The sequence below is a fragment of the Tamandua tetradactyla genome, chromosome 10 (genome assembly GCF_023851605.1).
Source record: "Tamandua tetradactyla isolate mTamTet1 chromosome 10, mTamTet1.pri, whole genome shotgun sequence".
In the NCBI taxonomy this organism is placed as follows: Eukaryota; Metazoa; Chordata; class Mammalia; order Pilosa; family Myrmecophagidae; genus Tamandua; species Tamandua tetradactyla.
Window position 1 is genome coordinate 32,725,851 of NC_135336.1, and position 15,078 is coordinate 32,740,928.

Consider the following 15,078-nt stretch of genomic DNA (forward strand, 5'->3'; position numbering starts at 1 on the left):
GACTTTTTTTCTTTGTTTTGTATATGTATTATACAATTTTTAAAAAGTTAAAAAAATAAAAATAAAAATAACAACCAAATATAAGAATACTATGAACAATTGTTTGCCATCAAATTAGATAACCCAGATGAAATGGATAAATTTCTAGAAAGAAACTGCCAAAACTGACTTAAGAAGAATTAGAAAATCTGAACTGGTCTATAATAGATAAAAAAAAAACTTCAAACACCAAAAGGTCCAGAACCAAATGGCTTCTCTGGTGACTCTATCGCTAAAAAAATCAGTTCGGTTCCCATTCCAGATAAGATTTGTAACCTAGAAGGGTCAGCCTCTCAAGAATATTAAATAGTACCATCCCCCTATCCCATATTATTGACAGCACTTTCCCACATGAAATAGAGTGGGCAGAGTCCAAATAGCGCTAAATATTGGGAGAAGAATCAAAGGAGAAGGAGGAACTACAACAGAGAAGATTTAACAAATGAGTATAACTGCTGAATCATTATATTGATACTTCTTTTAGTCTCGAGTATCCTGGAGCAGCTAGAAGGAAACACTTAAAATTGTGCAACAATAAGCAATAGCAAACTCTGAAATCTGTTCTATAACTACTTGTTACAATGAACTTTGAAATTTATTGCTTTTTTGTAAATTTGTTATATTTCACAATAAAGAATGTTAATAAAAAAAAGTTTTTTTAAAAAATCATCACCTTCTCAAACTCTACCAAAAAATACAGACCTATATTATGTTAATACCAAAGACAGCACCTGAAAGGAAAACTGCAGACTAGTGTCCATAACAAGTACATATACAAAACTCCTTGACAAAATCATAGGAAACACAATCCAGCAGCATATTAAAGGGATTATTATAAACAACGACTAGCATATTAAAAGGATTATTATATACAATGACTAGTTCCAATCTGAAATATATACCAAAAAGAATTGAAAACAAAGCCATACACAAACATTTATAACAGCATTTTTCACAATAGCCAGAATGTGTAAACAATCAAGATATCTATTAATTTACTCATATGAACTAACTATAAAGCACAAACTCAGAGAATTGAAGTCGAGAGCAATTCAGGCTGGGGCCTACTGTAAAGGATCCTAGATGTAAACTCTTGTAGCAGTTACATATATTCAGAAGTTATAATTGCTATTTCTAAATTCTGAGATATTGAACTGTTTCTGTATAATCTGGTCATTACCAGAAACTTTGGGTATTTACTCAAAAAAAGTTAAGACTCAGAGTTAGAACTATGAAAGTCAGCAGTACTCCACACAGGAAGTAAAAAGCTAAAAAAAAGTGATTAGACATCAAGTAGAGATATGAATGAAGCCGATCTGGGTAGGACTAAAGTATATCAGAAGACTGGGTAAAGGATGAAATGGTCCATATTTTAAAACTTCAACTTGTGTTTAAGACTAAAGAGAGGGATGTTTATTTGATGCAAAATGTATATTTTGGGTAGTGCATTACCTAATTTAACTTGTATGGTCAGTTTAGTTGAACACCATGGCTACATGGAGTCTTGAATAGAGCGTGAGATTCTGTTGGTTTGTCCAGATTAGCGTGATACCTCCAACGAATCCCAGAGTGATCTGGACAGTGAATAAAGAAGTATTTGCAGGGTCTGCTTAGGGGAATGGGGAAAAAGGGGAGAAGATTTAACCTCCTCATGTGGAGAATTTCTGATAATCTCACAAGCAGTGGGGACAACCAAATCAATAAGCCAAGCCCCCAATCTTGGGGTTCGCCTCTATGAAACTTATTCCTGCAAAGGATACTAAGACTCACCCCCCCCCCCGAGAACCTCTTTTGTTGCTCAGATGTAGCCTCTCTCTCTAAGCCGAAATGGCTAGCGAACCCACTGCCCTCCCCTCCTATGTGGGACACGACTCCCGAGTTATACTGGAAGTCATTCTTACGCATTACATAGATAACCCTTTTCAGTTTATGGTATATTTTAGTGGCTAAAGGGAAACTGTAGAGCTGTGCTCCAGTAGCCTTGTTTCTTGAAGATGATTGTATGGAGATAAAATGTTTACAATGTGACTGTGATTGTGAAAACCTTGTGCCAGATGTTCCCTTTATCTAGGGTATGGACAGATAGGTAAAAAATATGGTTTAAAAAAAGACAAACAAATAATAGGTGGAACAAAGGTTAAAATATATTGGGTAGATGGAAATACTAATGTATTCAGTATTTACCTCAATGAGAGGGAGGAATAAGGTGTACAGTATGTACGCGTTTTTTCTGTTTCCTTTTTATTTCTTTTTCTGGAGTGATGCAAATGTTCTAAAAAAATTATCATGGTGATGAAAACACAACTATGCAATGATATCATGAGCCACTGACTGTACACCATGTATGTGATGCATGTGAGTGAAGATTTGTCAAATCAAAACAAAAAGGATTCTAATTCAAAATGAACCCTAAGTCAACTCACATATTTTGCCTCTATTTTATAACAAAAAAATCAAAACACAGGATTTCCCTTTCTCAAGATGTACTTCTGTGTGACACTGAATTGTTGGGGAAGCAAATCGATGCATATTAAAATAACAGGTAGATTGGTTGGTCATCACTTAGTTTAGTAGCTAAAACAGACTCATGTTTTGAATTCAGTCTCTACATTAAATGAATGGAACAATCAAAAAAAAAAATATATATATATATAAAGGAAGTTCCACCCAGGGCTCTGAGACTTTCTAAAAGTTTCACTCAGTAAGTTTATTTTTCAGAAACCTGTAACCTCCAGATGGGTCCTAGGCCAGATAAGTCCTGAAACTTAAAGTTACTGGTCTCTCTAAGAGCATCAACTGGTGCATCCCCTTACCCATGATGTCAACACCCGCTTTCAACATGAAGAAGTCAGAACAGTCACTGCCCAAATATCCCTAAAGATTGGGAGAAGACTCAAAGGATAAGGATAAGGAGGAGCTGTAACAGAGAAAATAGGATTTAACATATGAATATGATTACTGAATCTTTATATTGATATTTCTTTTTAGTCTTCAGTGTCTTAGAGCAGCTAGAAGGAAATACTTGAAATGGTAATATGTAACCCATACCATACTTTGAAATTTGTTCTAAAACAACTTGTTAAAATGTACTTGAAAATTTATTGCTATTTTGTATATATGTTAAATTTCACAATTTTAAAATGTTAAAATACATATAAGAAGTTCAAAATGAAGACTTGAGGAATTCTTTTATTTAAAATATATCAGCATGACCTTTGGCTTAGCTGTTCAAGATCTCTTTTGGTTTTTTCACTTCAGGGTACTCGACAGTTCTGGTTCCTGGGTAAGTGACCCCTGAAAAAGTCTGTAAAACTTCTAAGATGATTTATTTGTCTTTAAATCTATTCCATGTAAATTCATAGAAAAATTCCCCAAAATATAGTGTTTAAAGTCAGCAGGCAGACCGAAGCTAAGCCAAAGTAGACCTCTGATACCCTAAACCAGTACTTCTCAAACCTCAATGTACATACAAATCAACTGGGGAGTTTTTTAAAGTGAAGATTCTGATTTAATAGGCCCGAGCTAAGGCTCGAGATTCTGTGTTTCTAACAAGCTACTAGGTAATGCCAATTCTGTTGGCTCTTGAGTGGCAAGACTCTTGACCTCATTCTTCTTATTTTTCTTTCTCCCCCTATTTTTGAATTCTCTCATTCCCTTGGTTTTTCCCTTTTTGCCTTTATCATTTTTCTTGCTTTAAGCTTGCCAACAGTAAACACAGTGACTACTCAGCCCTGTGGAGGACAACTTTTGCAGCTCTGAACTATAAAGGTCCTCTGCTCTATAATGTAAGCTATAAAAAACACAGTGAAGAGGGGTCAAAATACTACAGCAGTCTTAGAAGTTTTCTAAATGTGACCAAAAATACTACAATCAACGTAAAGGTCATGATTTTTAGACTGAGTACTTATTTTGATATATTTCTTAAACAATCAAAGGTTTTCCCTAGGAAAGGGCTCAAAAAAATTTATAATGTTAGGTTTCTTAGTAGGAAGGCAGACCCTGTTACTCATGTTAAGACTCAATAGCATTCCAATGAACTGAACTGCTAATTATGAACAGAATAATGGTACTTGTACTAATCTTTATAACCTGTTAATATTTTGCCTTTTAGTCTACTTTAAAATAATAAAAAATGCTGCTAACAAGTATGCCTAATCTTCAAGAAATCAGCTTTATAATGAACTAATATTAGAACTACAGAAGCCTTACAATGATAGGAAAATTTCACTTATGTTATACCAGATTCTATCAAATGACTCATAACTCACAGGAACTATTAGATTTAAAATGAACAGTTTAATGTAATAATATTAGCATTCTTATGTTAACAGAAATTTCTTCTTACAAAAGGACTCTAAAATCAAAACACACGTAATCAATACCGGCAGCAGTCTCATTTTACAGTGGGGAAACATGAAGCATATACAGGTTATGCAGCCAAGTGAGTACAAACAGAAATGAAAACTCTACATTTCAAAACCCCCCTTCTAATCATCATGTACTACAGGTCAAACACTGTTAAACATCCTTTTCAGTATAGGAACAAATTATTAAAATAAAAATTATGTAAAATAGCTGGTTTCTCAGTAATACTTAGAAATATGGTTTCCTCATAAAGTTAATCTCCTGGCGGTACAGTAAATAATGTAAGGGAAATCCAATTCTGCGGTATAGCTTTCTCACAGGAAAACAAGTATATAATTCCACTCTATCAAGTCAGACAGTGCATTCTAGTGGTCACAGGACAGCATAATCATAATTGTCTTTGGAAGTCTAGACTAAAATCTAAACGTGTGAAATCTAGAGGCTAAAAAGAAAAGCTTTATAAATATACCACAAAAACATTATATGAATTCCTACAAAGAAAATTTGTGTTAATTATTAAAAAGAAAATATAAGAAAGGAAAAATATTACCCAAAAGCTCCAGTCACCACTCCAGTTATGTGAAGTTGGTCCTGGCTTTTTAGCTGATACTGTATTATTCTCACCCACAGCTGGACCTGAATTTTCCTCTAACTCTTCCTGTAACTCAATGGAAAGGCTTGAATCCCCTTCATTTATTATCTGTAAACAAATATCAAACAATTTAAATTACTTAATGAAGAATGTCCTTCATTAAAAGTTAAAAAGAGTTAACAGTCAAAATATAAATTAACTTTAAAAGGATAATATTTAAACTTTTAGAAGACACTAGTTAATATGTTTTTACTTCTATAATTTGTATATGCAACAAACATTTTCCAATAATACTATTTGCTAGTTAATGTGCTTGGCACTCAGGAAGAAAAGATGAATAAAATAAAGTCCTTAACCTCCAGGAGTTCATAGTCTGCTAGAAGAAACAACAAACAGTAAAAATACAATGTAATGAGAGTACCAACTGTACCAACTGATATAAACCCTTTAGAGAACAATCTGCACTGCCTGATAAGGTCTAAGATGGTCATATTCTGCAACCCAGCAATTTAATGTGCACATGGACTAGAAGATGTTTATAAAACTAAAAAAAAAAAAAAAAAAAAAGTAGAAATAACCTTACTCTCCCTTGGTTGGGAAAAGGTAAATACACTCTTATGTATACAAACAACAGAATACCATACAAGAGTTAAAATTAGTGAAACAGATCTTGTATTCATAAACATGGAAATAAATTTGGCATATAATGTTTAGCGAAACAACAGACTGTATATTTTTTTAATTTGTAAGTTACACAAATAAATTAATGCTAGATTATGATTATGGATAAGCTTTCCTTATCACATTTCTTCTCTGCCGATTTGGAAGCTACTAATTGTATTTCTATTAATGATTACTTTTATTTTTTTAAACATGTATGCTTAACCATGTGTGTGTTTATATATACATATATTTTAATAAAGATTAAAGCTCCAAGTAATTAATTAATATATTAATATTTCTAAGCAAGATGTAATTTAGACATTCATACATAGCAGGTGTTCTTAATCCTTTCCATAAAACAGCTAAAATTGAAACTATAGAAGTATAAATGGGAGAGAAAGCAAGCCATGTTAATTATATACTCTGACTTGAGGAAGGTGGTTCCTCTCAGAAAAAAAGGCCATAAAATGATGTGAGAAGGAAAACAGGAGGCTTTAGTTGTATCAGTAATATATTTCTTTCTTGTTTTAAGAAAGAAACAGAAAGTAAATATGGTAAAACATAATGTGCTAAATCTGCATGGTAAAAACACAGGTATCTTTTCTGTTTTTTTTCCTATACTTTTCTGAGAGTACAGAAAAGTATTCATATTTCATATTTATTTTATAAATATATAAAATATTCATATTTTAGTATTCATAAATAAAATTTTACATTACATTTATAAATACAATGTAATGAGTGGCATGTTTCTACCATCTTATTTTGTATTTTTCTAGCTACCATTTTTCTTTCTTAGTCTCTAACTTTCTTTCTCCATTTTCTGCCAATTCAGTAAAGCTTTCCTTATCACATTTCTTCTCTGCTGGTTTGGAAGCTACTAATTGTATTTCTATCAATGATTACTTTTATTTTTTTAAACATGCATGCTTAACTATGTGTGTGTTTATATATATATATATATATATTTTAATAAAGATTAAAGCCCCAAACAAAACAAAGCCCTAGAAAATCAGTGTACATTAATAACCCATTAAGAGTATATTTTTGCTATGACTTCTGAACCATTATCAACAAAGACAGATATAATCTTCGTGATTTTGTATGCATACTTCACTTTAGGCTGCTCAATTTATTGACGTTGAGGGAGGATGGTATGTTTTAACATGTTATTCATTTTTACTAGCAAATTTTAAGGCTGCTCCTCTATTAGAATATTTATGAGCCTTCAAATTCTTCAGAAAGTGGTATGTCTATAAACAGGACATCAGGTCAAAATTTTCTTATAATTGGAAGTAATATTAAAAATTTCCTCCTTCATATTACAATGCTGTTGACAAATCTGTATATTGCCTATGTACTGAATATACTAATCTCATAACACCTCTTTTCTAATCTTTCATTCTTTAATAGTCATTTATTCTGTAAATATGCATTACGCATCTATTACATATCAAGTACTACTTGGGACCAAACTAAGATTCAACAAGTCAAATAACAAAGGAAAATGATTAAAATATTTCTAAAACTGTAATTTTGCTTTCAGAAGGTGAATGGTACAATCATCTACAAAAACGACACTATATGTACAGTGTCCTCTGGACAGGTAATCATTGAACTCTAGTTGGAAAGAAACTATCTAGCCTTACGCCCTAATTTTACTACTAGGGAAACTGAGACATGAAAAGCTGTAATCTTGAATCCAGTTTTTTCTATATTTTTAATCTGATTTTACTTTATTTTTGTTGTTGAACCCAGGTTTTTCCCACTTCTTAAATTAACAAAGATTTATTTTTGAAAAGTAATAGTATTCATATTGGTGAGGGCTGGGGAAAAGGGAACTTTCACAGGCTGCTGGTGGAAGTATAAATGGGTATAATCTCTGTGAAGGATACTTTATCAATATTATAATAACAATGGAAATATTTTTGCCAAAAGTACTAAAATACTTTCAAAAGTCTACTGACCAAAGTGGGTACATGGGTGGTTCAGTGGTAGAATGCTCACCTTCCATGCAGGAAATCTGGGTTCGATTTCTGGACCATGCACCACATCCCCACCTCCCAAAAAAAAAAAATATTTTTTTAAGTCTAGTCACCAAAACCCATCCTTCCTCCAAAGTGCTTTAGTATTGCCAACATTTGCCTCTATGACAACTACTTCTGTGCTGCTATTCAAAGTTCCCTCTCCCTGCTGCACAGATGACATTTTTTTTCTTTAAATACATTAATATTTCTAAGCAAGATATAATTTAGACATGCATACATAGCAGGTGTTCTTAATCCTTTCCATAAAACAGCTAAAATTGAAGGGAAAGTTGTATGTATGTGTACATGCATCTCTCTTTTTTTCTGGACATCATTTCATTGCTTTCATCAATGAGCCTTCAAAATGTTAAGAATCTACTTTAAAATAACTGCACATCTTTTCACTGGGCATTTGTGTTGATTTTAACTTAATTATCAGAATATAATATTTTCTTATTTTGGGGGGCAAATAAGTTTTCAGGCTTTTCCTCTTCAATTGCTTGAATGAAACACTTGAAAATTTATTTTGCTTTTCTCAAATAAAATCCACACCAAAAGGATTTTCTTATTGTTAGATGGGTAGGTAATATGGCAAAAAAAATAAATAAATAAACAGAAAATGGGGAACAAGAAATGGCTGAAGTATGGGGTTATAATTTTAAGTAGTATGATCATGGGAAAGCCCCCCTGAAAAGATACATAATACATTTGAATGAACAATGGAAAAAGACAGTAAAAGTAACCATCCTAAAGGGATCTGTAGGCAGAGGAAACTGCATATATAAATAGTAAGGGGATAGCTGGAGGAAAAGAGAATAGATAGCTATTAAGTCAGAGAGATAACACAGAACGATACTGTATAAGGTCCTATAAGCCACTGTGATGATTTGGGCTTTTACTTGGAATTAGATGGGAAGCTTTGGATAGTTTTGAGCGGAGAAGTAGGGATTTTACTTATTTTTAAAATAGGATCACTCTGGCTGCTTTGATGTGAATTCTTTCAAAAGAAGCAAGTGTAGAAGCAGTGAGATAAGAGCAGTTTCAGCGCAGTTGCCGCGGGGGTGGAGTGGGGGAACATGATTGGAAAGGGTTTCAGAGAGAATGAGATTCCCCCAAAAGAAACCAGGACTCCTTGGAGGCATAGCTGATTCCAGGGCTGGAGAACACAAATAAGATGAAGCTAGGATATCTTGTAATTCCAGGAAGTAATGAAATGTAAAGAAAGGAAGAAAAGGAAGGAGGTAGGAAGGTAGGAAGGCAGGAAGGAGAAAGGGGGAAGAAAGGAGGGATGGAAAGCTGAGGGAAGAAAGAAATAGAGGAAAAGAACGAAGAGAAGAGTATATCAAAAGGACAGAGGCGCTTCCCTGAATATTTGAGAACAGTTATGAATTATAAACCATTGAAAAAAATCAGGAATCTGTGTCAATACTAATAAGAATAGAAAAACTAACACACAGGAGAAAGGGGTGAGTGCTGGTTTATAGTAGAATATTGAGTGCATACTGATAAAATACAGAGAGACTGATGGGTTGGGAAATCATTTTGTACCATTATAGTAATGATTGCTTTAGGAATGAATCATTAATGGATGTTAAGTTTAGGGGGAAAATTTAGTAAGGAGCATAAAACTTGCATAGTCTTAAAGCGTTTTCCCATAGGCTGATTACTAATTAAAAAAAAAAAATGTAACAGTAATACAGTGGAAAAATCACATTGACCTGTGTGATCAAAATCACCACCACCAATCAGGGATAGATGGGCACTATGTACCTCCAGATATGATGATCTGAGAAGGACACTACATATCACTTATGCTATACTCTGCCTAGGAATGAATAACCTAAATCTAATAATAAACATAAATGAGAAACATTCTATTTTTTTAAATTAAGGGTACTACAGTATAATTATAATAACATTGTTTCATAATTTTGAACAATGGGACCATACTGATGCAAAATGTTAATAATAGGGAAAACTGTGTGTATGAAGGGAGTACATGAGAATGCCGTATTTTCTGCATGATCTCCCAGTAAGCCTACAATTTCTCTAAGAAAAAAAATTTTAAGTAAAAAAATTTTTAAAAATCGTTACATGGGCAATACTAATACTTCATTTAAGCCATATGTGTGCTGGTTTGAAACTATTTTGTACCCAGAAAAGCCATGTTTTAGTCTTGATCCAATCTTATGGGGGGAGCCTTCTTTTAATTCTAATTCAACAGTGTAGGGTGGAACCATGATTCGATTATCTCCAAGGAGATAGTCCGATTGTGGGTATGGCCTTTTGATTAGATGGAGATATGACTCCACCCACTCAAGGTGGGTCTTGATTCATTTACTAGAGTCCTTTAAAAGGGGAAACATTTTGAAGAAACCTCAAACGTAAGCACTTGAAGAACAGTTGCTTCAGACTGACAGATACATGGATGTTTGGAGTGCTAACAGAAAGCAGATGCTAAGACACGGGGAGAGCCTAGGAGAAGCCACAACATACCTTCCCATGAGATGCTAAGTAAGTCAGAACTCAGAGTTGTGTCCCAGAGGAGTTGACTAAAGGCCCATAGAAGCCTAATGAGGAACCCCCACAGGAAACAGAAGAGGAAAGCAACAGAGCCCAGGAGCTGCAGCAGATGCCAGCCACATGCCTTCCCAGCTGAAAGAGGTGTTCCAGATACCATCAGCCTTTCTTGATTGAAGAAAACCTCTTGTTGGTGCCTTAATTTGGATGTTTTTCTGGCCTTAGAATTGTAAATTTGTAATATAATAAATTCCTTCCATAAAAGCCATTCCATTTCTGGTATATTGCATTCCAGTAGCATTTAGTAAACTGATAACATACACATTTGTTTTGGGTTTTTTTTTTTAATATTTTATTTTATAATATAAAGTTTCAAAAAAAATCTAGCAAACAGCATTCTTAAGGTTCAAATATTAAAAGCACTCCCTTTAAAATTAGAAGTAAGGATTCCAATAATACCGGCTATATTTAAAATTATGCTATGAGTCCAGTCCAGCACAGAAAGGCAAGAAAAGAAAATGTAAAAAGATTAGAGAGTAAACTTTTATAATATCATTACTTTCAGACAACATGATTGACTAAATAGAAAATCCAAAACAATCTACAGAAAATCTCCTAGAAATAATCAGACCGTTTATCAAGGTGGCTGGATTAATGTATAAAAATCCATTGCATGCTAATACAATAACAACAAATTAAAACTATAATTTTAAAAAATAAAATGTACAATAACAACATATATATAGAAATCTCACAAAAATATATGCGACTTTCATAAAACAATATCTAAAACTATTTTGAAAGACATTAAGGAAAAGCTAAAATATATGGAGATGGGCAAGGTTCATGGGAAGACTCAACAGGCTAAAAAATGCCAATTCTCCTCAAACCAACCTGGAGAGTCAATACAAATCCATAAAAACTCCATTGCAGTTTTTCAAGGAACTTCATAGGCTGATTCTAAAACTGTTTGAAAGAGGAAAGACTTGACTTTAGCTAAATAATACACTCCTGGCATCAAAGAGTGAAGCAAGGGACTTCTCATACCTGGTACTAATATTTATGATAAAGTTAATGGAATTAAAATAACACACATTAGGGAGGTGCCAAGATGGCAGCTTAGCAAGATGTGGGATTTAGTTTGTCCTCCATAACACCTCCAAACTGTACAGAACAGCTACGTCAGCGACCAGACACACAGTGTACACCAGTCTGGACCAGCTGGACCAGCTGTGAGCCCCCCCAGAACTGTGAGTTCCCCAAGCCAAGGTGGCTGGTGCCCCTCCCCCACAGGCTGCTTCCCACAGAGGAAAGGAAAGGGACTTCACCAGCAGCAGGAGCTGAGTGCAACCAAATGCCAATTGTGGAATTTGTTAACAAATTCTGACAACTAAAAATAGGTCCCCTCCTGGCCATTAGAGAAATGCAAATCAAAACCACAATGAGATATCATCTCACACCCACCAGAATGGCCATTATCAACAAAACAGAAAATGACAAGTGCTGGAGAGGATGCGGAGAAAGAGGCACACTTATCCACTGTTGGTGGGAATGTCAAATGGTGCAACCACTGTGGAAGGCAGTTTGGCGGTTCCTCAAAAAGCTGAATATAGAATTGCCATATGACCCAGCAATACCATTGCTAGGTATCTACTCAAGGACTTAAGGGCAAAGACACAAACGGACATTTGCACACCAGTGTTTACAGCAGCGTTATTTACAATTGCAAAGAGATGGAAACAGCCAAAATGTCCATCAACAGAAGAATGGCTAAATAAACTGTGGTATATACATACGATGGAATATTATGCAGCTTTAAGACAAGATAAACTTATGAAGCATGTAATAACATGGATGGACCTAGAGAATGTTATGCTGAGTGAGTCCAGCCAAAAACTAAAGGACAAATACTGTATGGTCCCACTGATGTGAACGGACATTCGAGAATAAACTTGAAATATGTCATTGGTAACAGAGTCCAGCAGGAGTTAGAAACAGGGTAAGATAATGGGTAATTGGAGCGGAAGGGATACAGACTGTGCAACAGGACTAGATACAAAAACTCAAAAATGGACAGCACAATAATACCTAATTGTAAAGTAATCATGTTAAAACACTGAATGAAGCTGCATCTGAGCTATAGGGTTTTTTGTTTGTTTGTTTTTTACTATTATTACTACTTTTATTTCTTTTCTCTATATTAACATTTTATATCTTTTTCTGTTGTGTTGCTAGTTCCTCTAAACCGATGCAAATGTACTAAGAAATGAAGGACATGCATCTATGTGATGATGTTAAGAATTACTGAGTGCATATGTAGAACGGTATGATTTCTAAATGTTGTGTTAATTTCTTTTTTTTTCTTTCTTTCCGTTAATAAAAAAAAAAAAATAGGTCCCCAGCTCTAGTGAACTAGGTCAAAGCAGAAGTCGCTGATTTTTGCCCAGGTGCCAAGCGGGCAGGGCTGAAGGAAAAAGAAAAAAAAAGAAGGAAACAGAGGTTTTTGTGGCTGTGTTTCTACAAAGGCTTGACTGCCTTTGGATACAGCAGCAGGACTTCTCAGGCTGCAACTGCCCCAGGCAGAGGCAGAAACAAGCTCGTTTGAGAGCTTGTCTGGCGCCTATACCTTCCCCAGGGGAGGGGTGAGGCCCAACTCTGGTGGAATCGCCCCCTTAAGGAATTCAGACCCCAGGTTTGGTAATTTGAAGCCATTAAAACCAGCCTACAACCTCTCCTCTGTCTCCACCACGCCCCCAGCAGGGAGAGTCTGCCAAAGTTAAAGATACCTCATCATCTTATGCTGGTGGGACCTACAGTCAGACAAGTACCACATACTGGGCAGGATAAGAAAAACAGAGCCCAGAGACTTCACAGGAAAGTCTTTCAACCTGCTGGGTCTCACCCTCAGGGAAAACTGACGCAGGTGACTGTTTCCTCCTGACAGGAGGCCAATTTGGACTGGGAAAATCTGGCCGGGGTCTATAATACCTAACTAGATCCTCCTAAGGGTGGGGGAAAAAAGGAAACATACAGGCAGGACAAGAAACAAGAAAACAAGAACTGAAAAACTTTCCTCTGTTAAACAAAACCTAAGCTAGAGGTCCAGAAAAAAGTGAACTGAATGTCAAAGGATAGACAAACAATAAATTCATCCAGCAAGAAACCCTAGGTAAAAGAAGTGAAAACAATCTCCAGAACAAACTAATAAAGGCAATTAAATGCCTAGACACCAGCAAAAAATAACAAATCACACTAGGAAAATTGAAGATATGGCCCAGTCAAAGGAACAAACCAACAATTCAAATGACATACAGGAGCTGAAACAATTAATTCAGAATATACAAACAGACACAGAAAACCTTATCAAAAATCAAATCAATGAATTGAGGGAGGATATAAAGAAGGCAACGAATGAACAAAAAGGAGAAATCAAAACTCTGAAAAAACAAATCACAGAACTTATGGGAATGAAAGGCACAGTAGAAGAGATGAAAAAAAACAATGGAAAATTACAGTGTTAGATTTTAAGAGGCAGAAGATAGGATTAGTGCATTGTAGGATGGAACATCTGAAATTCGACAAGAAAAAGAAAGTTTGGGGAAAAAATGGAAAAATATAAGCAGGGACCCAGGGAACTGAATGACAATATGAAGCACACGAACATACGTGTTATGGGTGTCCCAGAAGGAGAAGAGAAGGGAAAAGGAGGAGAAAAACTAATGGAGGAAATCATCACTGAAAATTTCCCAACTCTTATGAAAGACCTAAAATTACAGATCCAAGAAGTGCAGTGTACCCCAAAAAGAACAGATCCAAACAGACGTACTCCAAGACACTTACTAATCAGAATGTCAGTCAAAGAGAAAGAGAGTCTTGAAAGTAGCAAGAGAAAAGCAATCCATCACATAAAAAGAAGCCCAATAAGACTATGTGTAGATTTCTCAGCAGAAACCATGGAGGCGAGAAGACAGTGGAATGATATATTTAAATTACTAAAAGAGAAAAACTGCAACCAAGAATTCTATATCCCAGCAAAACTGTCCTTCAAAAATGAGGGAGAAATTAAAACATTTTCAGACAAAAAATCACTGAGAGAATTTGTGACCAAGAGACAAGCTCTGCAAGAAATACTAAAGGGAGTACTAGAAACAGATACGAAAAGAGAGAAGAGAGAGGTGTGAAGAACAGCGTAGAAATGAAGACTATGAGTAAAGGTAAAAAGGAGAAAATTAGATATGACCTATAAAATCCAAAAGGCAAAATGGCTGAGGAGTAGAGCAAGACTGGTCCACAGAATTAGAAGTGAGATTAAAAGGAGCCTGACACAAAATAGTAGAAGAAAGTACTACCCGTACAGTAAAAACACTAAATGTTAATGGATTAAACTCCCCAATCAAAAGACACAGACTGGCAGAATGGGTTAAAAAACAGGACCCATCTATATGCTGTCTACAGGAAACACATCTTAGATCCAAGGATAAAGATAGGTTGAAAGTGAAAGGTTTGGAAAAGATATTTCATGCAAATAGCAATCAGAAAAGAGCAGGAGTAGCTATACTAATATTCAACAAATGAGACTTCAAATGTAAAACAGTTAAAAGAGACAAAGAAGGATATTATGTATTACTAAAAGGAACACTTCAGCAAGAAGACATATCAATCTCATAAATATTCATGCAGTGAACCAAAACACTCCAAAATACATGCAGCAAACACTGAAAACTCTGAAAAGAGAAATAGACACATCTACCATAATAGTTGGAGACTTCAATTCCACACTCTCATCAATGGAGAGAACATCTATACAGAGGATCAATAAAGAAACAGAGAATTTGAATAATACAATAAATGAGCTAGACTCAACAGACATTT

At 34.8% G+C, this 15,078-nt stretch overlaps 1 protein-coding gene across 6 annotated transcripts in view; it reads right to left on the minus strand.

The window, feature by feature from the left end:
• The window catches only part of GRAMD1C (GRAM domain containing 1C), a 145,468-nt gene that overhangs the window by 113,997 nt on the left and 16,393 nt on the right, over nt 1-15,078 (minus strand). For all 6 annotated transcript variants that reach the window (XR_013158527.1, XM_077118337.1, XM_077118333.1 and 3 more), the window contains one exon: nt 4,955-5,104. Coding sequence is in view for 5 of the 6 variants with exons in the window: in XM_077118337.1 (XP_076974452.1) it covers nt 4,955-5,104 (150 nt within the window). In the remaining variant the exon portion in view is untranslated. The remainder of the gene's footprint in view (nt 1-4,954; nt 5,105-15,078) is intronic.